The sequence below is a fragment of the Amphimedon queenslandica genome, unplaced genomic scaffold, assembly GCF_000090795.2.
Source record: "Amphimedon queenslandica unplaced genomic scaffold, v1.1 AMPQUscaffold_13478, whole genome shotgun sequence".
Lineage (NCBI taxonomy): Eukaryota > Metazoa > Porifera > Demospongiae > Haplosclerida > Niphatidae > Amphimedon > Amphimedon queenslandica.
Genome location: NW_003546286.1, coordinates 268,686 through 293,890, shown reverse-complemented (window position 1 = coordinate 293,890; position 25,205 = coordinate 268,686). Strand labels below are relative to the sequence as shown.

General features: G+C 36.0%; 8 protein-coding genes across 8 annotated transcripts in view; 4 read left to right on the top strand and 4 right to left on the bottom strand.

Moving 5' to 3' along the window:
• Window positions 1–33: 33 nt before the first annotated feature.
• LOC100637625 (pyridine nucleotide-disulfide oxidoreductase domain-containing protein 1-like) lies at window positions 34–4,517 on the bottom strand. The gene is made up of 15 exons (XM_003385056.3): window positions 4,414–4,517; window positions 4,293–4,373; window positions 3,931–4,050; window positions 3,715–3,786; window positions 3,582–3,641; window positions 3,215–3,288; window positions 2,783–2,991; window positions 2,610–2,722; window positions 2,229–2,465; window positions 2,003–2,131; window positions 1,890–1,956; window positions 1,487–1,557; window positions 1,209–1,281; window positions 721–797; window positions 34–260 (listed from the first exon to the last, which is right to left on the bottom strand). The coding sequence occupies exons 1-15, from the start codon at window positions 4,501–4,503 to the stop codon at window positions 162–164; spliced, it is 1,572 nt and encodes a 523-aa protein (XP_003385104.2). The 5' UTR covers window positions 4,504–4,517; the 3' UTR covers window positions 34–161.
• LOC105312050 (heat shock factor-binding protein 1-like) lies at window positions 4,512–5,215 on the top strand. Its single transcript, XM_011404381.2, has 4 exons — window positions 4,512–4,633; window positions 4,703–4,726; window positions 4,780–4,822; window positions 5,012–5,215. The coding sequence occupies exons 1-4, from the start codon at window positions 4,553–4,555 to the stop codon at window positions 5,110–5,112; spliced, it is 249 nt and encodes an 82-aa protein (XP_011402683.1). The 5' UTR covers window positions 4,512–4,552; the 3' UTR covers window positions 5,113–5,215.
• On the bottom strand, window positions 5,181–9,087 carry LOC100637500 (E3 ubiquitin-protein ligase AMFR-like). Its single transcript, XM_019994305.1, has 13 exons — window positions 8,923–9,087; window positions 8,770–8,862; window positions 8,446–8,610; window positions 8,147–8,299; window positions 7,988–8,028; window positions 7,763–7,895; window positions 6,761–6,894; window positions 6,563–6,673; window positions 6,305–6,442; window positions 6,099–6,219; window positions 5,834–5,981; window positions 5,324–5,525; window positions 5,181–5,272 (listed from the first exon to the last, which is right to left on the bottom strand). The coding sequence occupies exons 1-13, from the start codon at window positions 9,061–9,063 to the stop codon at window positions 5,233–5,235; spliced, it is 1,620 nt and encodes a 539-aa protein (XP_019849864.1). The 5' UTR covers window positions 9,064–9,087; the 3' UTR covers window positions 5,181–5,232.
• Window positions 9,088–9,129: 42 nt separating this feature from the next.
• Window positions 9,130–13,336, bottom strand: LOC109580771 (uncharacterized). Its single transcript, XM_019994301.1, has 2 exons — window positions 13,281–13,336; window positions 9,130–12,899 (listed from the first exon to the last, which is right to left on the bottom strand). Exon 2 carries the CDS (start codon window positions 12,894–12,896, stop codon window positions 9,231–9,233), a length of 3,666 nt encoding a protein of 1,221 aa, XP_019849860.1. The 5' UTR covers window positions 12,897–12,899; window positions 13,281–13,336; the 3' UTR covers window positions 9,130–9,230.
• Window positions 13,337–13,408: 72 nt separating this feature from the next.
• LOC105312066 (phospholipase B1, membrane-associated-like) lies at window positions 13,409–15,520 on the top strand. Its single transcript, XM_011404411.2, has 10 exons — window positions 13,409–13,631; window positions 13,681–13,733; window positions 13,885–13,995; window positions 14,041–14,175; window positions 14,223–14,296; window positions 14,440–14,569; window positions 14,624–14,730; window positions 14,782–14,830; window positions 15,094–15,201; window positions 15,249–15,520. Exons 1-10 carry the CDS (start codon window positions 13,445–13,447, stop codon window positions 15,402–15,404), a joined length of 1,110 nt encoding a protein of 369 aa, XP_011402713.2. The 5' UTR covers window positions 13,409–13,444; the 3' UTR covers window positions 15,405–15,520.
• Window positions 15,505–17,327, top strand: LOC105312064 (phospholipase B1, membrane-associated-like). Its single transcript, XM_019994306.1, has 9 exons — window positions 15,505–15,708; window positions 15,754–15,809; window positions 15,872–15,982; window positions 16,035–16,169; window positions 16,225–16,298; window positions 16,346–16,469; window positions 16,535–16,681; window positions 16,916–17,023; window positions 17,074–17,327. Exons 1-9 carry the CDS (start codon window positions 15,531–15,533, stop codon window positions 17,227–17,229), a joined length of 1,089 nt encoding a protein of 362 aa, XP_019849865.1. The 5' UTR covers window positions 15,505–15,530; the 3' UTR covers window positions 17,230–17,327.
• Window positions 17,300–21,099, bottom strand: LOC105312063 (transient receptor potential cation channel subfamily A member 1-like). Its single transcript, XM_011404408.2, has one exon. The coding sequence runs from the start codon at window positions 20,865–20,867 to the stop codon at window positions 17,364–17,366; it is 3,504 nt and encodes a 1,167-aa protein (XP_011402710.1). The 5' UTR covers window positions 20,868–21,099; the 3' UTR covers window positions 17,300–17,363.
• A 635-nt stretch (window positions 21,100–21,734) lies between these two features.
• The window catches only part of LOC105312062 (cadherin-23-like), an 18,156-nt gene continuing 14,685 nt past the window's right edge, over window positions 21,735–25,205 (top strand). The window contains exons 1-16 of the mRNA XM_019994297.1: window positions 21,735–21,960; window positions 22,013–22,069; window positions 22,127–22,251; window positions 22,308–22,367; window positions 22,469–22,573; window positions 22,623–22,715; window positions 22,776–22,877; window positions 22,927–23,058; window positions 23,110–23,182; window positions 23,238–23,335; window positions 23,388–23,579; window positions 23,633–23,779; window positions 23,851–24,018; window positions 24,073–24,155; window positions 24,204–24,456; window positions 24,513–24,770. Of these exons, the coding sequence (XP_019849856.1) occupies window positions 21,906–21,960; window positions 22,013–22,069; window positions 22,127–22,251; window positions 22,308–22,367; window positions 22,469–22,573; window positions 22,623–22,715; window positions 22,776–22,877; window positions 22,927–23,058; window positions 23,110–23,182; window positions 23,238–23,335; window positions 23,388–23,579; window positions 23,633–23,779; window positions 23,851–24,018; window positions 24,073–24,155; window positions 24,204–24,456; window positions 24,513–24,770 (2,001 nt within the window). The 5' untranslated portion in view covers window positions 21,735–21,905. The remainder of the gene's footprint in view (window positions 21,961–22,012; window positions 22,070–22,126; window positions 22,252–22,307; window positions 22,368–22,468; window positions 22,574–22,622; window positions 22,716–22,775; window positions 22,878–22,926; window positions 23,059–23,109; window positions 23,183–23,237; window positions 23,336–23,387; window positions 23,580–23,632; window positions 23,780–23,850; window positions 24,019–24,072; window positions 24,156–24,203; window positions 24,457–24,512; window positions 24,771–25,205) is intronic.

Sequence of the window (25,205 nt, the reverse complement as noted above, 5' to 3'; positions counted from 1 at the left end):
AATACGAAAACCACGCCTACATTAATTGACAGATAGTAGATCTTGACCATTTTTTCCTCAAATATAATAGATTCTACTTTATATATTCAATTATGCATGCTACATGTGTATGTGCACTGTGCAGACAAAAAAGAATTTTCATGGGCTTGCTCTTGCTCTAATCAATCAAAGTAGTCCTCAATATCTATAGATGGGTCAAGCAAATTCTCTCCATATCTTGTCAAATCCATCCGATTGAGAATAAGATTCTCAAACGTTTCCTAAATATAACAAAAAATAATATTAAAAAAATAGTAATAACCAAAACTAAAACACAGAGCACCTTGTAAAAATAGCCGCAAAATAGAGCAGGATAGAATATTCAAAACATGGCGTGCGTGGCATGTGCAGAAGTAATAAAGTTATCGGTCTAAAACAACAATTTATAAAAGTTTTCTAGCCTGAATAGTTTCAGTATGAAAATGTACATACATAAATCAACAAACAAAAAACGACAGGCAACAGCTAAAATAATCACATTTTGAATCAACGGAAAATTAAGCTATGACACAACATTCTACTATAATAGCATTGCAAGTCTGCAAGTTACAAAACTCCTTTTATTGGTAAATTGGCTCAACTTATACTTAAAATTGTAACTAAAGATGGTAAAATAGAAGGGAATGGTTATAATCCATAGCTATACACGTGTACATGCACACTAATAGATGTTCTCCTTGCCTCCAGGTCAGTGTCACCGATGAGAATAGCACCGACCATTCTCCCATGCTGCAATATGACTTTAACATATTCAACGCCTGCAAAAAATATGAAATAACAATAATTAGTGAAAAATTTCCCAAAAAGGAAGCACTTAATATAAGCATAATCACTAATCAAGCAATTACTATTGTACGGCAGGCAAAGTTATCGTAAATACATAAATAGAACTAACAAAATAGTTATGCCTATTTATATGCTAATGATGCGTTCATTCTTTACTACAAATGGCACTGCTGAAATGTCTAACTAGGAGAAAATTCTCCATTTTTATAATTTTTTCTGATACACATACATGTTCTTATGCTGTGTATCAACTTTGAGCTGATTCTTATAAAATTTGGATTTTTTAATGAATTTTTAAAGCTGCTCAAATTTGGTCGAAATAGAAACTTTAAAAGTTGCTTCAAAAACTGGTTCATGACACATTAATTCATCATTCATTTTACCATTAGTTATTCTTAATAATAGTTCATAATCTTTACCAAGTCCCTGAGCATTGTAGCAACCAAGCAAAACAACCTAAATGTATATAAAAATAATAAAATAAAACTAAAAATATTATGAGTGAACAAAGACAAATACAACACAGCACATCACAGAGGAATGACGTAGTAATAATTTCTATAGTGTCACGCTAGCATATCATATTCCATGAAACCATGGATGTACATGTACATGTACATACAGACACACAGTACATATAGACGAAACCGAACATGCTAACCTTATATCCAAAAAAGGTTGTCACGTGAGCAAACAGCTCAAAACAGAAATCAAGTGTAATGGACTCACCTCCTATTTAAAGTTCAAAAAAAATTATGTCAGTGCGTGTGTGTGTGTGTGAGCAAGCTCTTGGTGTGACTTTAAAAGCATATTTGTCATATAATAGTATAAGAAAACAGTTTCTTTGTTATGATAGCATTTATTACATCTTACGCCACAAATTAGTCCACTACTAAACTACATGTAATTCTCTCCAAAGAAAGCAGTCTCCATGTATTGCGTTACAAGTGCTATTTATACTACAGTATCCCCCACTCAATATACAATAAAGGGAGTTGTCAATAGGAATGCAGGCACTAATTAAATTAGCTAAGAACATGCTTCATATGTGAAAACAAGCATACCTGAGTGAGCTAACATACATTTGGCAGCATAAGCTCCCATTTGTCTCGCTTGACTCCATAGCCTCATCTAATGATGTAGGGAGCTATTAATGCATGAGCAATAGTACATGTACTTGAAACCAGGTATTAGGAACTGAGGGCCAGCTAGTAGTACACACATCACCAGCAGCATATACATCTACTGCACTAGTCCTCATCTCCTCATCAACAACCAGGCCTAGATCATCTTTTGATATATCAATCTAAAACAATCATGATGACATAAAAGTAAACTTGTCCATTTTCCTTGTTTCTCTCTTGATATCTGGACATTTCCTCTTCCTTTATACATGTACTTACTGTATCGAGCAGACGGTCAGTATTCGGTATAACTCCAGTAGCTGATACAATAAAGTCAGCTCCATACACTTTACCGTTAGTTAGTTTCACATAAAAGGGCCAACTGGTTTTATCCGAATCGATTGATTCATTCTCTGTTCCTGAGAGTAAAGTCTCCGTGAGAGACAAAGACTTCATCTCCTGTGAATCAAGGAGCCTCTCTACTTCACAATTGTACTCAACATGTACATTCCTTCCCTGTATAAAAGAGAGAGCATTGATCTGTATAATTATTATATACCAAAGCAATAGGATTATAATTAGTATACACTATTACGTAGTTATACGTACAGCACAAACATCGCAGGTACAACAAACACATTTTGATAGAAACAAGTTTACCTTTTCCTTGTTATTCCCAATCATTTTTATACCTGAGCTCCAGTCAGGGCCCAATGCACTACCCATTGCAGTACCACTGGTATCGTCCTTTCCTTCCCCACTGGCACTTTGATCTATTGTACATAAAATAAAAATAAATAGTCACAATAATAATAATAATAATAATAATGTACCTACAGGGTCCAGCAAATATCTCATCCTTTTTAAAGGTTTAGTTTTAACAGTTTCATCAGGGGCTGCTCCTGATCCTCCAGTCCCTGATGCTTCTCCTTGTGTCCTGAGAGAAGGGAGAAAGAAACTGGCAGCTCCTTCATCAAAGAAAGTACTACTGATGCTCGAGTCCTTAACGACCCATAACACCGTGCAACCGCTTAACTCGTAACTGGGATATAACAAGAATAATACAGAGTTTTATGAAAAGCAGGAAATTTCAATTAATGCAAAGATACAATGTGGTAAAAATAAATAAAAAACAGATTTCGTGTTTTGGCAAACTTAAATGTCGAGTGTCAAAAACAAAATACATGTACTAATTTTGGGAAAGGAAAGAAAAATGCGGCAACGTATTGAAATGCATAAACAATCAAATTATAAGAAATGCTTACACAAGTTCTGTAGCTATTCCACCATTCCCAACAATGACAACACGACGTGCTGAGCTTAGCTTATGCTGGAGTGTCTAAAAAATAATCTCATTACTATTAGGCCAAGAATTTACAATTATGACAACTACACATTAGCTAATGAAAAATGAGTGTCCAGCAAATAGCTTCAATACGGAAGTACAAATAATGAGTAATAAAACTGGTATGCGTGCCAGATTTCCAGTAGTAGTATCATGTATCTGTCTAAGTGGAAAAGCATTACAACTCTGTGAGCTGTTTACACTCATACACTGCTATTTGTTATGCTTTAGTAGCAATACAATATTAACGTGTAAATCCCCAGCTTATGCAGGACCATTAAACTTACTCCCACACTCTCTGTGTCTCTTATGCCAATGACATCGTTCGGATGATCCCTGGTGATGAGCTGTTACATATTCGTGAGAAGTGGGTCGCCTAGTGTGTAGTACATGTGAATGATGGTAAGAGACGGCCTGTACTTTGGGACGAGCTCCTAAACAGAGGCAGAGTTTGTGGTAGGACAAGGCTTGACTGTTGTGAAGGTGAATGATCTGTGCACATAATAAAATGAAATAAGAGACCAGTAAAATTTCTCGGTCTCAATCAGAATTTAAAAATTTTATTATAAGATTAAGTTTTAATTCCATAAATGTACATGTAGATGTATCCACATTATAATTAGTTAAGAGGCTTACGTGTTGATCTGGATTGACTGACGTCATGTGTGAATTGATTACAGTTACGTTAGAACAGGACCGGGTTAAATGGCTGACATCTGTCTCTTCGACATCAAATAATTCCAGCGTTCTTGTTACCTACAAGAACACACACATTTTAATTGCACGTACATACACTGTACATAATTTGAGTGGCAGCTAATTATTACAATTACACGTACATGTAGTCTGAGAGAGTACTACTGACATCATTAAATTGATCATTTATAGTAAATTATCATTACGATGCGACGAGCTAAAAAATTAATTACAGCATTAAATTTATCTTAAAAATTTATTGCATTAAAAATACAACACGTGGACAATTAAAGATTCACTACCTTTTGAAAATTGGTGACGGATTTAATGAGCTTTGAGGCACTGACTAACGTTATATGAGCCGTGGGATCCATTTGAGAGAGCTAAAAATATATAATAAATGTTTTAATTCTAATGACTAACCTGCTCGGCACAGGAGACGCCAGCAATACCTCCTCCAACTACAACGTACCTCTTTATTGCCGCCATGTTGTTATTAATGGGCGTGGCCATACAATGAGGAGGTGTGGCATTTTAAGGGTGTGGCTAAATAGCTGTGAAAATGTCTGATGAGCCTCAGAGAACAGAGCTGGTAGAGGGAGAGAATGATGCCAATCAATCTCCTGAAGAACTTGCCAAGTTTGTAAGTTTATTGAAATAATTTAGAGTGTACTTTAATGCTTCATTTCTCTCTGTATTTTCTCTCAAATAGGTGGAAACATTGCTAGGAGATATGGTATAAAGTGAAGCGTTAGTATTATTATTATTGTCATTACTTTGTTCTTATAGCAAAACAAGTTCCAGCAAATGAGCGAACAGATTATTGGTAGACATATCCTTTTATACCATGTAACGATACTGAATAATACGATTTGAATTGGAAAATTCTGAAAGGCTACCATTTATGCATTAAAATAGCATTCATAATTATTGATGCTGTTTCAGCAATGTAATTTGTTGTGTATGCAATTTCTGCCATAGTGAATTCCCTTAACTGATATATGTGTGTGTGTGTATATACTGGATGAAATGGGTAAAAGAGTCGACGATTTAGAGAAGAACATATCCGACCTGATGCAACAAGTGGACTCAAAAGAAGAATCAGGAGGTGGTGGAAAATAAACAAACAAACAAACAATAACAATAATAATAACAAAACTATACAAATAAAATTTAATCATAATTGAAAATTTGAAAAAGAGTGAATTATTTTGGGAAAAGTAAATTGTTGTTGTTTTTTATTCAACATTGCTTTAAGTGTGAATGTTTCTGAAGATATTTCCTAATATATAAAAACAAAGCAATAATAATATGAAAGTTAACATTGTCTTACTTTCTGGCAGCGTTGATCAATTCTTGCTTCCTGGTCTGAAATGAAGGCACGTCGGTTGAACTAAAGTCTGAGCTTTGAGCTCCTTTTCCATTTTCTTCTTCTCTTTCCTTTTCTTCGTTTTTCCCTCCAGTGTCTCTCTGTCTGACAGTTGCTTCATCAATATCGCTAGTGCTGGTGGCCGGTGTCACATCATCCTGATGATCTGCAATGAGACGCATAACCAATGAATTATAATTAGAGCACATGATGATCACAATAATACCGTATAGCGGGAAATTTTGAATTTGGTATTTTGATAGCCATTTGCCAAGATAAAAATCCACCATTTTGAGCCATTATGCGCATGCTCAATGGCGCGTGGCCACAGATTCACTAAATTAAGATTCGTGAATCACCAAAATTTAGCAATTTGCCAAATTTTAGTCCCTTGAAAATTTCCCGCTATACGGTAATCAATAGGTCCTGCTATAAACAGTATACAATGGTCTAAAGCAATAATAATTATGCAACCTTCTGTAGTATTTTGATTTGAGGTCCGAGAGGGAACGAGCCCTGAAAGTATATTATCAACTGTCTGTGAGACCGAGTGTGTATTGGCCAGATCAACTATTATAGCATTAACTGGGACATCGGGAAACATTGTATGGACATGATTAACCTACAAAAAACAAAAATAATAATTTGTAATTCTTGCATTGTCATTACTGAAAATTACAACATGTACATGTAGGTCAAAAACTATAGCTATAACGGTGTTTTAATAACTGAAACTGACCTCCCTGTCCATGTCAGCATTGAATGTGTTGTGATGGTGAGGTGGGGGCTGGTGCAGCTCAAGTGAGAAGGTTGGCAACCAGCTAGCGATTGATGCACCATTAAAGTACAGCAACCAATTCCTACACACGTGCATAATTATACAAGTTTTTAAATAGTATATTTATAATTATTATGTACAATAAATTAATAGCATTTTATACTAACCTTCTTCTCCTTGTTCTTACGCCTGATCTCTGATCTCCTGTGGTCGGTTCCCTTGAGTTTCTTTGGAGAGAAGTGTCAAGAGTTTGACGGCATGTTGGACACACAGGATCCTGTTCCAGCCACGAACGAAGACAGCCGCTAATAAAATATAACACTCAACTATAATGTTAAACTTTAATGCAAGAAATGGAACACTAAATAAATGTGAAGTTAGTGCTCTACAAAAAAGAGTAAATTTATTGTACCCATATTACTTACAAGTGAAAAACGTGGCCACAGGGCAGCTGTCGGGCAGTGTTCATTTTCTCCCAGCAAATAGCACAAGTCTCCTGGATATGCCTTAATTCGTTGGGGCCCACCAAATTAAAGCTACAAGAAAAAAGGGAGACAAAAAAAGGAAAAAGAGACAAAAAAGGAAAGTGAGAGAGTGGATGATTGTGTCTAGGATTGTATTACCTTCTTTCCAAAGTGTGTTTAACCATCACGTAGTTGTGGTGCCTTTTCAATTTGTGCTGTATTTCTTGATAAAGGAAACGTAGCTTCATGAGTAGGATCAGACTAGCCACACTTAGAAACATATTAGCAAAGAGCTATAGGAAGAATAAAAAAAATACATAAAAATTGGGTATTTTGTCGATTGGAAAATTCACACATTTTTAGATTTTTAAGCTGATTCCGACCAAATGAAACTTTTTAAGTTGCTAAAAAATTGGCCAAGGATCATGGGCTATAGTACAGGATTTTTGTCAAAAATAGATAGAAGAGAAATCTCAATTTTTATTACATTTTCTAATACACATTGAAGTCCTTATGCTATTTAAAAAATTTGAGCTGATTCCGACTTAAATTCTTAGAATTATAGGCATTTTTATAAATATGCCAAAATCTAAAAAACACCCTGTACTATAGCCCATGGTTTTTTCAGAAAAATGGCTCCAAAATCACCCCCCATTTTTATTACATTTTTTGATACATATTTTTGTACTTATGCTATGTAGAAAGTTTGAGCCGATTCCGACTTAAATTTTTCGAGTTATGGCCATTTTTAAAAATATGCAAAAATCTGAAAAATACCCTGTACTATAGCCCATGGTTTTTTTGTAAAAAATGGCTCCAAAATCACCCCCCATTTTTATTACATTTTCTGATACATACTGATGTACTTATGCTATGTAGAAAGTTTGAGCTGATTCTGACTTAAATTTTTCGAGTTATGGCCATTTAAAAAAATAATCATGCCAAGTCTGAAAAAAACCCTACCGTAAATCAGTACAGGGTATTTTGTAAAAATGGCTAAAAATCAATTTTTTATCATTTTTTCTAATGCATGTATGCATGTTCTTATGGTATGTAGAAAGTTTGAGTTGATTCCAAATTCTAAAGTTGCTTCAAATTTGGTATGGCCAATAACTAACACTGCACCAGGAAGCACTATACATGCAAAATGTTCATACTAACCAGCATGTGTAGATGATGAAAAAACTGGACAGAAAGAGAACTGATTTCCAACACAAACTCTGCATAATAAGTATAGACATTCCTGTTCTCCCACAATCCTTCATGATGCATGTCCCAAAGGTGAATGATTTGCCTGTTAAAAGAAATTGAAAAGCATGTAAAAGAAATTTACAAAAGGAATGGATGCATAAGGAGTAGATTTTGATGGGAGACATAGTGGCTTACCTAATGAGTGTTAGTAGAGTCAACGTGAACAAGACATATATCTACAAACAGGCAAATAAAGCAATAGTTAAATATGATACAGCAAAGTTATTAGTTAAGCTCAGAAAAAGACAAAAATTAGCAGTGTATTAACGTAATGCAGTTTCAATATTGTTATACTTCAGAGAATACGAAAGCAAAGTAATTAAAGCCAAACTGCCAGCCAATGATGGCACAGACCATGAAGAGACCAGCACATGAGACTAATATACAAGAAAGGAACATTATCATCTTAGCATGGGACGAAGATGGAGTAGAAGGAGAAAATGATAACTACAAAAAAGAACAAAAAAACAATCATTTATAAAAAGCAAAGCGGTAGGGCAACGAGACTAGTAATTGGCATCCATTCATTTACTCATACGATTGATTTGCTCAATTATATTATAGTAGTGAAATGCTTGGAATTATTAGCTCACGTAAAGAAAGCGGTCCTTGCAAAGTTGAGAGGTTAATAAAAAGCAGCCGATCAGAGCAAACCAGGAGCACCAAACTAGCATCTCACGTATCTCTTGAATGTTGAGGACTCCAAAAATGAATATGAACTTGTAAAATACGAAATTCCAAAATTTGTCCTGCAAATGCTACACAAGAAAAAGAATAGAATCATTGAGATTACACACCATTGTGTACATGCATAGACAAATGCGTGGAAATCTCTTTTTATTATTGCTAAAATATTATATACATGTACGTGTACATGTACACATAAATGCATGTACATGTACAAATAAACTACTTACTCTCTTCTCTGTGCTACGAAGAGTTCCAAAAACTGATTTATGTAGAAAACTCATTAACTGGAAGAACAGGCAACATACAAAATTAACAACAGCCTACACAAAACAATTAATAATCAATCAATAAAAGATGACTCTAAACTCCCATTAACTCACCGTAGCACACCACGCATCATCCCACAAGGCATTTACAAAGTTGCTGTCTGATGCTGTGAGGACATACGCCACTGCATAAAAGAGTCCTAGCCCACTAAACACTGTGTACATCTGAAGACTGGGTAGTGGTAGGGTGTCCATTGTTAATTGAATAACAAACCACACCCACAATAGTTATAAATAATTAATGTTAAAATTAATCACACACACACGCACACGCACACACACACACACACACACACGCACACACACACACACACACGCGCACACACAGAGTCATTGTTGTTAAAAAGTTACTACATTACACATCATATTGCTGTTGAAAGATATTTAGATTTGGATCTAATTGAGGCTTTTGATACTATTGGTATATATTTTGACCCTTCTCCTCTTTTTTTGCAGGAACTTTTGATTTTTTTCAAGATGTAGAATGCAATCCAGACCATTGGGATGTAAACAAGAATGTACTGGATAATAAAAGCAGTGAGTGAGAGATCCTCCATAGCCATTGAAAGAGCATACTGGTATATTGAGATGCTGTTGATTATTATGATCAGCAAAAATATGAAACCATCAATACTGTTGTGCTTGTCTAACTTGTATGGTCGTAAAAGCAAGAAAACTGCTGCCATGAGTACAGCTAGTAATTGCTGTATAATTGCCTGCATCAAAAAGTTAGGAGACAAAACAAATGCAACAGAAAGAGCTACTCTTAAAAGGAAATAGAGTCCTGGAACCCAACGTTTGTCATAAATCCATTTATTATAAAGCCATTTAACCACAGCAGTTTTATTTGGTCCAATACTTTCTCTGTCAGGTGATTTGAAATCTTGCTGAAATGAAGCAAGAAGAACATTAAAAAATGGCTGTCCTTTTTCTACATCTGGATTATGTCGATGGAAAAGAAGCAATGCAGGTACTGGCAATAGAAAACCAACAAGAATGATCAAAGCAATTATCATATATGTGATGTGATGGCCTTGTCCATATTTAGTAGACCCATCAAAATAAGGGACCGTAGTTACAGCATGACCACTATTATCTCTTAAATATGTTGGATTGAGAATGTATAAGGTGTTCAATGTACAGCGTGTATAAGCAAGAATAATGCATGAGGAGAGAATGTTCCTTAAAGCTTCCTTTTGTTCCACTTTTGACTTCCAAAACTCATAAAACCTAATACAAGCATTAACTTTCAAGCGACACTTGAAGTTTATCCTGTTATCAAGAAGGAAATATACATAAATTATTCCAACAAAAATCAATGGAAGAACTGCAACAGCATACTCCCAAACAAATATTGTGTTTATAGATAAATTTGGTGCCAAGCAATATTTGATAGGCTCAATAAAGTCCAAGTTCCATATACTGTAAAGCACACTGTACGCTGTCAGGAGTATCTTGGTGTTTGTATCTGATTTTGTTATACTATTAATAGGGATGTCTCCATTTCCACTGATATCCAGTGAAGTAGTAATAGTCTGTGCAAAGAATATAGCACCATTTAGATTACCTGAGGCAAGATGGAAATTAGTCAACAGTAGAATTAAAAATAATAAGACAACAGGAAGGAGTTGTGTCAGTATTACATATATCCAAGTATAACGATAAGTTTTAGCACTACAGTCAAGGCATTCAAAATTAAGAATATTAAGAGCAAATGAAGCATTTTGACATTTTGTACAAAGAACACCTTGCTTATCGCCACCACAAAGTACATCATTTACTTGTTCAAATGATGACGGCAACGTAATAAATCCATTAATAGAATTGGTTATACGAGCAGCACAAAACCGACAGCGACCAACAACTACAGAATCAGTATAATTAGAATATCCAATCCAATGCCTTGTTCTAATCAGTGCTGTAAAATTATTTAGACAATGAATGATGCCTCCACCAAAACTACTTTGACTGCATTCACAAAGACCAGAAAATGGACTTAAGAAAAATCCTGGAGGACATGGCAGGGCTATGACTGGTACTCGTATTTCTAATACACGAGGAAATGTTGTTCGTAGCTCAACAGTATCAGTTAGATTGCTGCTGGCATTTGAAAAAGATGATCCTGATAATACTTGTAGCTTAATGTGGTCATCTGATACATACTGAAAATAGTCGGCAACTTTAGTTTGTGATGTATTCTGTGCTATGACAAAGTATGAGTTTACAATGTTGTTGTTATCATCAGTAGCATTGAGATTCATCAGTGTGACATTACCAGGAGGTGTGGCTACTTTGTCGTAAGATGATTTAAATTTAATCAAGGCTGGCAGTGTCTTCACTTCTTGTTTGCACTCAGTGTTAGGCCCAAAATTCCATTGAGGGTTACAAAAAAGCAAAGAATTTTTATGATACTTACAAAAGTTAATATCCGTTGAAAATATGGTGTCATTTATTTTATTGCTGTTTTCTCTGAAAATAATTGTCACATTCCATTTATTAGGTGAAACCATCTTATTCCTGTATCGAACAAAGCAATCAAAAAACATAGAGTCTTTATATTGTCTAGTAATAAAGGCATAAATTGCACTGCCATAACCAGTAGCATTATTACCAGTAAAATTAAGCGTAACATTTCGTGCTAAAATGAGTACAGAGTCACCAATCAATGATAAGGCTCCACCATCATTACCTGAATTGGAAACAAATACACCAATAGAATCTTTTTCAAAGTTCACCTTGCCATTAATTGCGTATACTGCTGTCCCAACATTATTAGTGAAGTTAATTTGTTTAAAATGAACAGAAACAGACTCAATATAAAAAGTGCCTCCTGTAGAGTGAATACTTTTTCCAAGCAATTCTGTTTTAAGCTTCGTGTTGTTGTAAAATGTACATGAGGTAAAGTGTGGTTGAGGAATAACTAGCGTATTAAATAAGGCAAGAACCCATGATGACATGGTAATAGCACTACCAGTATTGGCAATATTAGAAATCCACCGAGACTCAAAAAATATAAACTGATTGCTACCGTGGTCTGCAATGAGTGACAAACCTCCTCCAAAAGTGGCATTATTATAAATGAAATGAGATTTGACTATAGTTATGTTATTCCTTTGAGGAATTGCATCATCTTTGTATGAGACTTGCAGCCTGACTCCACCACCTCCTTGAATAGCATTGTTTTGGAAAAAAGTTGTATTGCTAACATCAATCAAATTGTTTGTAGCATTGCTAGTTATACTGACGAACATGCCTCCACCATAAATGCCTCTATTGTAATTAAACTGGCAGTCACGTATTATGAAACTATTATTTTCTGCATCATTTTCGATGCTAATCATAAGTCCTCCACCAATATCGTAATGACTTTCATTAGAAAATAAAAATATATGCTTGGTAATGTCGCTATTCCCTTTAGTAAATTCGAAGACGGTGCCTTCTATGATAGTAGTAGACCCTGTTATAGATTGCAGAATGAATACCATACCAAAAGTATTGCCTGAAAAATTTGAGGAGGCAATATTGTTGATACCTAAAGCACCATCGAAGAATACAGACAAGCCCACACTATTGAATATATTAACCGATATCAGAGATACGTCAAAACACTGAAAAAATTGTAAAGTAGCATTCAGTGGCTCATTTGCTGTTGGGGGTTCAGATAATTTTGCACCACACTCTTGAAAAGATATGTTTATTAGTGAAACATTATTGCAAGCTTGAAACAATAACCCTCCTTGTTCATGGCAATCAAAAACTACCTCGCCCATCCTTCCTTCAATCATCACGTCCGATACACGAATAAATGCAATCACTGGCAAGTTGTAAGTCCCAGGATAAATTACGAACCTGGTATTGTTAGAGAGGCGATATTTATCAAAAGCCATTGACAAATTAGTAAAAACCGAATCACATTCTGAATCATGACCACCTTCATGCAGATCCACACATATGACATACTCTTCTTCGGCTGCCAATGAGGAAGTGATAAATAATACCAGGATTAAAATCCTAATACAGAAAGCCATCACCTGAATAAAAAATTAACATAAATAAGCCAGCTATCATCTGATAAAAATATAAGATCTAGTTTCAGTTTCAACACATGCCAAATTCCACTTGTTATATAAATCAGAAAATTATATCTAAACTAATTCAATGGCACTTAGATCTAATGCTGTAAATAATTACAAGTACAACAGGAGCTTTGGCAATCATAAATTTACAGATCTATGCCTAGTCTCGCCACGACCCTTCGCTACCTGCGAGACTAATCTATGCCTCAAACCATAGATACGCTCAAACTAGATTTATAGTCAAGTCTGAATGGGTGGATCTGGATCACTAAAATCTAGCTGGTCTAGAGTGTACATTAAAAATAATCAAGCTCTAAAATATCAATGATTACTTACAAGTTAAAGGTTTGAAATTTGAAACTGTGATGAAGATATGGTTATGAAAGGGCCGCAATGAATAAAAAAGTAAAAAATTCCTTAAAAGGTGTGTTTAACACGCCTATTTTCAGAAATTCATAGCTATTAGCCAAGCATAGCTAAGCACCTCGGATCAGATCAGTATGATTAGCATGTCTTTTCGCTACCTCGTTAGTTCTTTCTCTCTCTTACTTTGCTTTGGGTTTATCGCATCTGATGAGTTCAATTGTCCTCCCCTCCCTCCCCTGGCTCGTCCAGCTCAGTCAGTCCACGAGCTCAGGCCTCAAGACATTAAAGTGGTCATGACACTGGGAGACAGTGTAACTGCTGGTATATAATGTATTGTAATGGTATTTATTATCCAATTGATTGATTACAGCATTTGCAGCAATGGGACGACAAGATGGCATTAAAGATTTATATGAATTTAGGGTGAGTTTAGTAATGCAATTCCTAAGAATTGAACTGTGCTGTGTTTAAGCTGAAGCTGATTACTTAACTATCGTTTACACCTTTGCTAAGGGTAGCCCCACCCAATGGCAAAAAGAAATATTATTGTTATTGTTATTCCTGTTTTTGTTAGGGTATTTCATGGTTCATTGGTGGAGATCCTAATGCTCAGACAATTTTCTCATTTCTCCGTCATTATACTCCCAATATAATAGGTGGCAGTCTGGGATCGCATTTTGTCGAGGTATGGACTATAATTATTCAAAAAGGTTGTAATGAGTGTATTTAGTTGTGCTATGGTCCAATTTGCCCTCCTGATCAGTACAGACCCAAGCAAGATGTCTTTAATGCTGCCCAGAGTGGAGCCATGGTCCCTAACTTAAAGAAACATGAGTTTACATATCTTTATGAGCAACTGACATTAGTAAATATTGTTTTTGTAATCATTTTTGTGACGCTTGCCTCATATAGAATCCATCTGTGAATATGAGAGATGATTGGAAGCTTCTATCAATACTGATTGGTTTTAATGATCTTTGCATAGGGTGAGCTAGTGTACTGGCAATGCCAGTGTGTTTGTTTATTGTCACATGATAGTCAGACTACTTTGATGTTTATTATTACTTGTTGCAATTTTGCGTGGATAGCATGTTTATAGAAGCAAGTTTATGATTGTATTACATTGCAGGTGTTCCGGTGATGTCCCTTATATCACAGCTGACGATTTCGAGACTAATCTGCGTTCTGTCATTGAAGAAGTCCGCTCAAAGATCCCAAAAGTTTTTGTGAATTTGGTGGAGATATTCAATATGTCAATGGTGAGGCATTGATTGTTGATTTAAATATTATATTATTATTGAAACTTCTTAAAGATATATGAAAAGTCAAAGACAATGCCTCATTGTGAGGATATTCATCGACTCCTTCCCATAGAGTGTTTGTGCGTCTTTTTAGAAGGAAAAATTGGCGATGATACAAGGTTGAGGATTTCTATAAGTATATTTGACTGATTTATTGTGTTTTGTAATAGGAGAGACATTGATAATTATGCTGCTAAATATAATGAAAGATTGAGGAAGGTTTGTTTAATACAAGGGGGAAGTGCATTTTTTTAATATAAAGGTTTTACATTAAACACTTAATGTTTTAAATTGGGCCTTGTTGATAGTACATTATATACCATAATGAATTATTTCATTGCTACAATTGTAAAGCAAGCATAAACTTCTGGTTTACTAAGCAATACACTGACTGGTTGCTTTAGTAAGGTTGAAAGATGATAAACAATCATTTATGTCTTTTATGTTGTTATCATAACAATATAATGTCTTGTTCCAAATAGTTAGCTAAAGAATACAGTGAAAAGAATTACCAAGATTTTGCCGTTGTTGTTCAGCCTGGCATTCGAGATGGTACTGCTAAAAACACTCCTATTGACTTTATGTCTGATGTAAGCATCTTGTAATGACTTTAAACACTTTTACGATATGTTTTAAGGTTGATTGTTTTCATCCATCTCTCGTGGCCCACCAGGCTTTTGCTAAAGTCATCTGGAATAACCTACTTACTCCAGCTGCTCAAAAAACATCTAATTTTGATTTTAAGGCCCCCTTCGTGTGCCCCACTAATGCCACACTTATTTATACAAACTGATTTTTAGTTTCAGATTCAATGTTTATGTTAAGCTGTTTTGCTGGTTTTTATGCGTATGTTTCTATATACATGCATATTATATATTAAGAGTTTTGACCGTAAAAGTCAAAACTGAATGAGAGGAATATGAAGCTGCTAGCTACTTTAGCTCTCTGCCTTTGCTTTAGTATTGGACCTGTTCTTTGTGGCAATGAGTTTAATTGTTCTCCACTCCCTCCCCTGGCTCATCCAGCTCAGTCAGTTCAAGAGCTGAGGCCTCAAGACATTAAAGTGGTCATGGCTTTTGGTGACAGCATTACAGCAGGTATATGTAGCAAGTGACATTTAATAATTCTATTCTGTGGTCTAGGTTTTGCAGCAATGGGCTTTAACATAAATTTATATAAAGACCTGCTTGAATACAGAGTAACTTATTTGTGTATTTGAGGAATCCATCTTGTAGTTTTACTATACACATTTACTTTTAGGGTATTTCATTTTCAATAGGCGGTGACCCAAATTCCACTACAATACCATCTTTCTTAAAACACTATAATCCAGACCTTATTGGGGCTAGCTTAGGATCTCATGTCGGTGAAGTACGTATGTTCAGACATCAAATCAGTATTATATGCTCTTATTATTATTTAGTTTTGCTCTGGAAGGACATGTTTCCCCAAGTATTATGTACCAAAACAAGATGTTTTTAATGCTGCTCAAACCGGAGCCCCAGCAGTTGTCCTCAAAGGGGTCCAACTTCCATATCTGCTCGATCAACTCAGAAATGTAAGATTCATATCAGGTTTATCATAATCATGTGCTAATTATTATCAATTAATAGAATCCTTCTGTTGATATGAAGCAGGACTGGAAGCTGCTGACAATTCTAATAGGTTACAATGACTTGTGTGATAAGTATGTATTAGACTATATAGCAATGCCTTTTAATGCTCTCACTGTAGATGTTCTGGAATAAATATAACCATTGAGCAACTTGAGTCGGATTTACGTGGAATTATGGAAGAGATACGTTCAGATATTCCACGAGTGTTCATTAACTTGGTGGAGCTATTCAATATATCACTGGTATGTAGCATGACTGTCTGCATGAATGCCGCTAAAGCAAACATTATTTGTATACACTCCAAAAGGTATATCAGAAAAACAAACACAAAGACTATTGCCTGAATATTCATAAATTATTTCATATGGACTGTCAGTGTTTGTGGACAGGGACTGATGAGGATCGGCAAATGATGGATGACTATGCTATGAAATTCAATGATGTGATGAGAAAGGTAAAATCATCATCAATTGTAATATTTAAAAAAAATCCAGGCTTGATTGGAATCAGCTTAAACTTGATACACAGCATAAGAATATGTTTATGCATCAGAAAAAATGAGAAAAATGCAAAATTTCCTCCTAGTCCTGTTGACAAAATTTGGCTTGAGACCAAAGGCTATAACCCTTTGGTCATTGGCCAAATTTTTGAGCAACTTTAGTATTATGTTGCAATATATCTACTGCAGATTGCTAAAGAATATCATACCAAGAATTACACAGACTTTGCTGTTGTAAGTCAACCTGCTCTTTCAAATACTGAATTAGACCATATCCCTGATGACTTCTTTTCAAATGTAAGCATAATAATAACTTTTTATTTCATTTGATTATTTCACAAATTTAGTTGGACTGTTTTCATCCTTCTTTAAAAGCCCACCAAGCATTTGCAAAAGCTTTATGGAACAATATGTTAACTCCATCAATGAATAAATCGACTGGTTTTGATCCCAATGCTCCTTTTGTTTGCCCTACTAAAGAAACACTGCTTTATACATATTAATGTACACAACTGTAACTGTTGCCTTATTTTAGATCCTTATTGTCTTGCTTTGAATAAAAATTTTGATATCGTTAGTATTTATAATCACACAAAAATAATATAGCATAGTTACTTTTAACAGAATATATGTACATTTAGTCATCGCTTCGTTGATGAACAATCGTTTCCAACAAATCTTTCAATTCCTCATGCTGCTGCTGATGAAGCTTCTTTGCTTGAGCTATCTCTTGTTGAAGGCAGTTGATATACAGCTGCTGTCGCTCTAAAATCTTTTCTAAATTTGGTGCTTCCCCTTCATCCGAGGACTTCAAGGTACGCCAGAAATATCGCCAGATTTTTCTAATCACAGAAACCGGCTTGTTTGGGGAAATGTTATGAAATCTCTTGTCATAGCGTCGTATGACAAATTTAGGAAGCCATGGCTCTATCCTGGTAAATATTCTGACTTCAGTTGAGCGCTGCTTCAGTAGTGCATTCCTTCTAATAGTTTCAATATCTCCAACTGCTAGACCAATGAGAAGGTTCATTACAGCAACAGCAAGTATAGCAGCAGAAAGAAGGACAAAAATGTATGTTAGGCCAGAATGGGCAAGGGAGTCATTATCAGATCTTCTCACGTATACTTCGTAATTGATTTCACCGAGAAGATACGAGAAAGTTGTGAAAAATGAGTCCCCAATGCTTCCAAAAGGAGGAATGTCTCCAACAAGGATAAATAGAGCAAAGGCAAAAGCAATGATGAAGAGAGAAGCCACAAGTAATGCTTTGAAAAGAGATGACAAGACCTCCAGAAACATAGTGACATACACTCCAAACAAATCAAACGGTTTTAGGAACAAGCCAATAGAAAACCAACCTGAAAATATGGCGATGGCTCCAGCCTGCCAGAAAACAAAAGCAAAGCCAAATGTATGAAACTTCCATGGTATAAGGAAGGCGTATGTCGAACCTATTGTTAGCCCTTCCATCCATATTAATTCATGCTTGAGGATGTTCACAGCTCTAAGCCTCAAAGAGAAGACATTTCCCAACCATATCATGGTATCAATGAAGCAAATGGCTAGAGTAATAAAACGAATAACTGTTGAAGATGTTGTAATCTCAGTAAGCAGAGTTGCATTAGAAGCAGATGAGATGACTTCCAATGTCACATCTGTGATATTCAATCGAGGTGGGGGAGTAAGTATAACAAAACTGGAGAGCAGTAAAACTTGTAAAACAAAGAAAAACATGTGCGTACCATAAATGATACGACCGTATCCTCTCCACTTTATTTTTAGGTATTGACGTACAACAGGATGAGTGAGTAGGGACACACGATTGAATGCAAGCATCCTCTTCAACACCTCCATGCTAGAATAACTTCTAGTGGCAAAAGCAACTGCTAGATTTTCACTATGCTTACTCTTGTATTTGATATTGAGGGACTGCATCATGTCCCCATCATTCTCTTCAAACAGAGGAACTTTCTCTTCATTCTTTTCAATATCGTCATTACGTCCTGGCTCGACATTATTGTTGTCTAGTCGAAGGTACTTGAAATCAAAGCGCTCGAAATACTCAATGTGCTCTTTCGGTTGAAGGCCTTTCTGATGACAACGATCCAGGACTTCTTCTGCTATCTCTGGCATCGTTTGTATGAGCTGAATAAAGTAATGGGGCCTGCTTTCACATACAGGGAAATCGAGGCATTCATGCCAACGGTCATGTTTGATTACTGTACGTGCAGCAATTACGTTCCCTGACTTTATAATCTCATCTAGAAAAGTGTTGTTGTTACTTTTTCTTGTGATTGGTATATCGAGATCAAGACAGAGCTTCAGCACTTTAGGAGAACCACTTGCTACAGCTAGATGCAGTGCAGACTCACCTTTATCAGACAGCATGTTCTTTTGGAAAGGATGGGCCTCAAATAAAACTTTTGCACACTCATAGTGCCCCTTGTAAATGGCACCGTGGAATGGTGTGTATCCATAGTAGCACTTGTGTAGCATGGCACCAGCACTCAATAGGATCTCAATACATTGAAGGTGGCCTTGCATTGCTGCTTCATGGAGAGGTGTTGCACCAATAGATGAAACCTCGTTAAGCATATTACTAGCAAACGAACTGTTTAAGAGGATACGCAATGCTTTCCAGTTGCCACTTCGAGCTGCTAGATGAAGATAATTTAATCCAGAGTCATCCTTGACGTGTGGTATGTGAGGCTGCATAGCTGTAACTAGCATAGATACATAGTCACCAAGACTATCTGTCAAAGCGTAATGCAATGGGGTGCATTTCTTGTTATCTTGCTGACTGACAAGGTCTTTAGCGCATGGAGAATCATTTAAAAGGTAATGCAATATTGCCTTTCTCTTTCGAAGTACAGCTAAATGAACTATATTCCGACCGGCGTTATCACAAATGGATGAGATGCATTTATCAACTGCAAGTATTTCCTGAGTGGACTCTAAACTATTGTGCATTATTGCTGCATGTAGAGCTGTATTTCCGTCTCTACTAACAAGCTTTGGATTAGCTCCCTGCTGAACGAGATAATTAATCACTTGGCCGCCGTGAATTGATCTAGCAGCCCAGTGCAATGGAGTCTGGCCATCGGAGCAAGTTGAAAAAACAATGTCTCGGCCACAATGTTCAATCATTGCTTGAACAATATCTATTCGACCTTGATAACAGGCAAGGTGTATGGGAGGGATTTGATCTCCATTAACAACAGTGGGCGAGGCTCCATATTTAAGCAGGACTTTAACAATATTTAAGTGACCTGCATCTATAGCTGCATGCATTGGAGTGCTATTCTCCTCATCCAGAAACTGTAAGATTAATTCAACGGGATATCCGTGTCGAGAGCAATTTTGTATCATGAAATCAAGGACCTTAGACGAGCCACAGCGAGCAGCAAAATGAATGGGAGTGAGCTTGTCTTCATCAGCAGCACACAAACGAAATGAATTCTTGTCCTTGAATGCTTGAACAGCTAGAGAACAGTTATTGAATGCATCGACAATGTCAACGTAATCAAATTCTGCTGCTATGTGTAGTGGTGTACGTTTTCTGTAGCCTGGCACAACAATATCAATGTTAGTGTGCTCAAGAAATGCTTCAACTAGGTGCTTGTTTGCACTACGTACTGCAATGTGAAGAGGTGCATCTTGATTGACATTACAAATAGTGTCATCAGCATTGTTATTAATGAGAATGTGAACAGACTCTATGCACTGATTGATGACTGCTACATGCAATGCCGTGTTGCCTTCTTTATCCACTGCATTCAATGGGACTCCACTTTCAATGAGGTAGAGCATTGTATCTATCTGATTGCCACTTGTAGCAGAATGCAGTAGCGTTTCACCTTTAGCACCTCTGGTTTTTAATGAGAGACCAAATGTATCAATCCTAGTACGTAGGATGCTCAGCTCGCCCTCAAAAGCAAGCTCGTGTGGTGATTTGTTGTCATACTCGCTAGCGAGATGAATGAGCTCTTCACTGAACTCTTTGCTGCTTTGACGAGACCGCTTCTTACGGACACCCTTTGCTTGCTGCTGCCAGTTAGTAACAATACGTGCAGTGGAGGGAAAGTCCAAAGAAGTGCCTGAAGAGGGGACTGGAGCATCACTCTCTTCTTTGGCAGCCATTCTTGATCCTTGAAAATATGTGTAAAAGGTCCCAAAGAAAGTATATAGCTTGCAATCGCATCATTTGCAAGCTGTATATCACAACTGATAGCTCTGGAAAGGAAGGTGCCATCAAAGCTGCCATAATTAGCTAGTTAGATAATTAATTAAATTTAGACACGCCCATTCAGTTTTTTAATTTTAACCCGTTACACAGTCACGTGATTTGTGTTTGGACCGGAGAGAGGAAAAGGTACATTTTATTTCATGTTTTTTGTTACTTTTTAGTTACTTTTAGATGTCTTTTTGGGATATGAAGTTCAGAAACCTTGGGGGGTGGGTCATAAACTTCCTTAATCCAGTCACTCTTCCTTCAAGGACTGTCCAGGGATTCCACGCATACAAAGCCAAATATATATTACCCAGGAATGCTGGAATAAGGCCATTCTTTCATGTTGTGGGTGTGGCAATGTTGTTGAACTATATGATCGAGTTTAGGCACCTACGGAAACACGAGATGTTTCGCAAGTATCATTAGACCTAGTGTATGGAAAACTGACTAGAACTAGACTATAATAATGATAGTTTTGATCATTGTGTGATGATCAATATTAATATTATTAATAAAGATATTATACAGTATTGTAGCTGTATCAATTACTAAGGTGTATAGATTCTAATTGCCATAATGTAATAATAATAATATGCACTTGTTGTATAGTTTGTTGCTCAAAAAATTGTCATAAATATAATTATTTATAACTTAGTTTTTTCTTCTGAAAAGTAGAGAGCGAAAAGAAGGTAGACTTGTCAACATTTTATTGAGAATTGATAGCTTGCATGATTGTAGTCTAGATGTTGTTTGTTTTTCTTTTGTCAAGGAGAATTCATTATGACTTCACTGCATGTGATGCAAGGCCACTGTGTTTACACCATTAACATTAGACCTAAATTATTCATGGACTGTTGGTCTGCGTTGCTCTTTGACATGATGACTCTTTGAAGTATCAGGGCGTGGCTCAGCTCTGACCTGCACTGCGAGACAGCTCATTCTGAAAGATGAAAGTCTTGTCTTTCTTGCTCCTATGCTTTATTGCAAGCACACAGTGTCAAGGTAAGTCCATGGTTCCTTTCAATGGCTGCATTTCTTTTTGTACATTCTCCAGTTGAAATTGATGGTCCTAGCGTTGTAAATGCACATGTGTTCGAGAATAGTAATGCAGGCAAGTTTGAAATTTAAGCACGCAGGTCAGATTACAGTTGCACATGTTTATATGCAGGGACACAAGTAGTGGACTTCCACGTAGCAGGAGAGTCTAGTGTAACGTGGTCCCTAAACAGCACAAGCAACTTTACTATCAACAGCCAGGGTGTGGTCAGTGTAGGTGATGTCCTGGATAGAGAAGTGAGTGAAACACTTTTAAAAAATTTATTTTAGTTTATTTGCATTTTTATTTTTAGGCAACACTAGCACCCCATGTCATCACTCTTACAGTGACTGCAGCTGCTAATGCTTCAAATGTAAGTTCAATCCAAGGTGTTTATGATTATGATACGTTGGTTGGGTCATGGTTGGGTTAATTACTGTTGTTCCAAACATTATTATTTTTAACTTTCAATAGGATTCAGTTGTACTGGTCATCACGATTCTAGACAGGAACGATAATGCTCCAATCTTTGAAAACCCAACGTCTAATGGGACTCACGATCTTATCACGTTACTTGAGGTACGTGAGAGCATTAACTATCAGTAAAATAGTTTAAACATGTTAACAGTCGGAGCCTGTTGGTGGGATTGTGTACACTATACTGGCATCTGATCCTGACTTTAGCTCTGCCGGAAACTTTCATTTTGTTCTCACAAATCCAGTTAGCTATGCATGCAGTCAAGTTCATTATTTAATTTATAAAAATATTTAATTATTTTAGGATGGATATTTTCTTGTTGGCTATTTGACTGGTGACATTGAGCTTCACAAGAAATTGGACTATGAAACACAAACCACTCACACTTTGAATATACAAATTCAAGTAAGAATTCAACCGGATCTTATCTAATTCTTTTGTTTATGTATTTTAGGATGAAGGACAGCCATCCCTTAGTACTGCAATCACAATAACAGTCAATGTCACCAATGATGAGGAATCAGCTTGTGTCTTTGGCCAGAAATTCTATTATTCTACTATTCCTGAGGGCCATTACTCTTCAATGGTAAATAATATGCACAATATTACATAAATATATACATTATTTTCTATATAGACTCCTTCTACCATTACAACAGTATCAGCTACTGCTAGCACTGGAACTGTTAGATATTCTCTCACTACCAATCGTATGCACATAATGTCATTTTACTTATTATGATTGGGCATATATTATTGTTTTAGCTTCTAGTTTGTTCAGTATTGGCACTACTAATGGAATCGTTACACTTGCTGGGTCTATAGACAGAGAAACTATCTCAAGATACATTGTATCAATATCTGTAAGCTTAGGATAATAGCTAGAGCCTGAACTTAAGATATATTTATAAATAGGGTCAAGAGTATTTATCTAGTGGTGTTATGGCTGACTCTCCTCCTTGCTATGCAACAATTGTCCTGACAGTATCTGATATCAATGATAATTCTCCTACATTCTTTTCTGGTACTTATTCTGGTACAGTTAACGAGAATATTGAGCTAGGACACATTGTCATTGCTACCATTAGTGCCTTTGATCTTGATCTGGTAAGACTAAAAATGGTTTCTCTAGTCTTAATAATGTTGCTTTAATACTATAGGGCACTAATGCTGCTTTTATGTACAAGATACGTGATAGAGCCATAGGAGCTGATAATAAGTTTCAGATCCATCCAACCACTGGTGTCATTAATGTAACAGGAGAGTTAGACTATGAATCACTCTCTGATCCAAACTACCAATTTACGGTAAGATATTAACTACCTTTTTGAATCCTAAACCTCTTCTCCTTCTCACTCTCTCTCTCTCTCGTATCAAGATTGAAGCATTCGAGCCAGCTAGTGTGTCTAACCCAAAAAGTGGGACTGCTACAGTAACTGTACACGTTAACGATGTCAATGATCATACTCCATACTTTCATGCCTCAAATTATTCATTTACACTTTATGAGGAACAACCACTGACCTCATTCACTCCATTATTAACAGTAAGACCCTGCTAAAGTAATATTAAGAGCCAATGTACATGTCATTATTAATAGGCTAGTGATGATGATGCTACTAGTTTGTATAACACACTCTCATTTTCACTCAATGGATATGGGGCTGTACAGCCTAACCTACAGTCAGTCATTAATTAGACTATCCCTGTCTTTATTATTACCATTATTAGTTTCACCCTCAACTCAGCACCAGGATCAAATAATGCACAGCTATCAACTCTCACAATGCTGGATAGAGAGTCAGTCAGCTCTTACCACATGATTGCTACTGTGAGTGACAATGGAGCATCCCCACTAACTGACACTGCTGATATATTTGTTACTGTCATGGACATTAATGATCATCCTCCTGTCTTTGATCTCCCTGGATACAGTGTTGAGATAGCAGAGGAGAATACATACAGCTCATGCTTAACAGTCCACGTAAGCTAGCTAGCATCTGTATTAATTAATGTAGGCTTTCTCTCGATGCATCATAGGCTGAAGATACGATTGATGAAGATGGTCCCAATACTCAAGTATCTTATAGTTTTATAGTACACAGTGCCAGTCCTAATACAAGTATTGCTGGCCTTCAGACTAAGTTTATACTAGACAGTGGCAATGGTCAAATGTCATGTCTTGCTATAAATCATGAGTATGGATATCATAATATCATCCTCCAAGTGACTGCCTCTGATGCTGGAACTAATCCAGGGCCACTCAACTCAACTGTATTTGTCAATGTGACGATTGAAGTGAGTAGCTAACAAGCTTAACAATTGCATTTGTGTCAGATAGAATTGCTTCAAAAGAATTTAAATTTTATGATATGCTTAGAAATTTGAGCTGGTTTTGATCAAAATTGGATTTTATATAAATTTTCACAATGTTGCAGCAAATTTTAACAAAACTCCCTGTACATGGTCTTGAAAAAAAGAGGGTACTCAATTTTTATAATATAAGCTGATTTTGATCACAATTAGATTTATCAAAAATTTTAAAAGTTATTCAAAAATTAGACCAAGGTAGGATCATTGGCTAAACTTTGCCAAAAATGACTAGAAGACAATTTTTTATTTAATACTATTTTCTGATACATATACATGTTTTTATGTCATGTAGCAAGTTTGAGTTGATTCTGATTGAATTTAGATTTTTTATGAATTTTTAAAGTTACTCAAAAATCAGGT

Bases quoted from the DNA above. Each gene is read 5' to 3' on its own strand.
- LOC100637625 (XM_003385056.3), bottom strand. From the start codon at position 4,503: ATGGCCACGCCCATTAATAACAACATGGCGGCAATAAAGAGGTACGTT. The intron at 2,466-2,609 runs GTAAACTTGTTT...TCTTTTATACAG, and splicing joins TTGGGAATAACAAGGAAAAG to GGAAGGAATGTACATGTTGA. The intron at 1,558-1,889 runs GTATGCTTGTTT...AACTTTAAATAG, and splicing joins ATGTATGTTAGCTCACTCAG to GAGGTGAGTCCATTACACTT.
- LOC105312050 (XM_011404381.2), top strand. From the start codon at position 4,553: ATGTCTGATGAGCCTCAGAGAACAGAGCTGGTAGAGGGAGAGAATGAT. The intron at 4,634-4,702 runs GTAAGTTTATTG...TCTCTCAAATAG, and splicing joins CTGAAGAACTTGCCAAGTTT to GTGGAAACATTGCTAGGAGA. The intron at 4,727-4,779 runs GTATAAAGTGAA...TTGTTCTTATAG, and splicing joins AAACATTGCTAGGAGATATG to CAAAACAAGTTCCAGCAAAT.
- LOC100637500 (XM_019994305.1), bottom strand. From the start codon at position 9,063: ATGGACACCCTACCACTACCCAGTCTTCAGATGTACACAGTGTTTAGT. The intron at 8,863-8,922 runs GTGAGTTAATGG...TGTTTTGTGTAG, and splicing joins ATGATGCGTGGTGTGCTACG to GCTGTTGTTAATTTTGTATG. The intron at 6,220-6,304 runs GTTAGTATAAAA...GCACGTGTGTAG, and splicing joins GTAAGAACAAGGAGAAGAAG to GAATTGGTTGCTGTACTTTA.
- LOC109580771 (XM_019994301.1), bottom strand. From the start codon at position 12,896: ATGGCTTTCTGTATTAGGATTTTAATCCTGGTATTATTTATCACTTCC.
- LOC105312066 (XM_011404411.2), top strand. From the start codon at position 13,445: ATGATTAGCATGTCTTTTCGCTACCTCGTTAGTTCTTTCTCTCTCTTA. The intron at 14,297-14,439 runs GTGAGCTAGTGT...ATTACATTGCAG, and splicing joins TTTAATGATCTTTGCATAGG to GTGTTCCGGTGATGTCCCTT. The intron at 14,831-15,093 runs GTTTGTTTAATA...TGTTCCAAATAG, and splicing joins ATAATGAAAGATTGAGGAAG to TTAGCTAAAGAATACAGTGA.
- LOC105312064 (XM_019994306.1), top strand. From the start codon at position 15,531: ATGAAGCTGCTAGCTACTTTAGCTCTCTGCCTTTGCTTTAGTATTGGA. The intron at 15,810-15,871 runs GTAACTTATTTG...ATTTACTTTTAG, and splicing joins AAGACCTGCTTGAATACAGA to GGTATTTCATTTTCAATAGG. The intron at 16,170-16,224 runs GTAAGATTCATA...ATCAATTAATAG, and splicing joins TGCTCGATCAACTCAGAAAT to AATCCTTCTGTTGATATGAA.
- LOC105312063 (XM_011404408.2), bottom strand. From the start codon at position 20,867: ATGGCTGCCAAAGAAGAGAGTGATGCTCCAGTCCCCTCTTCAGGCACT.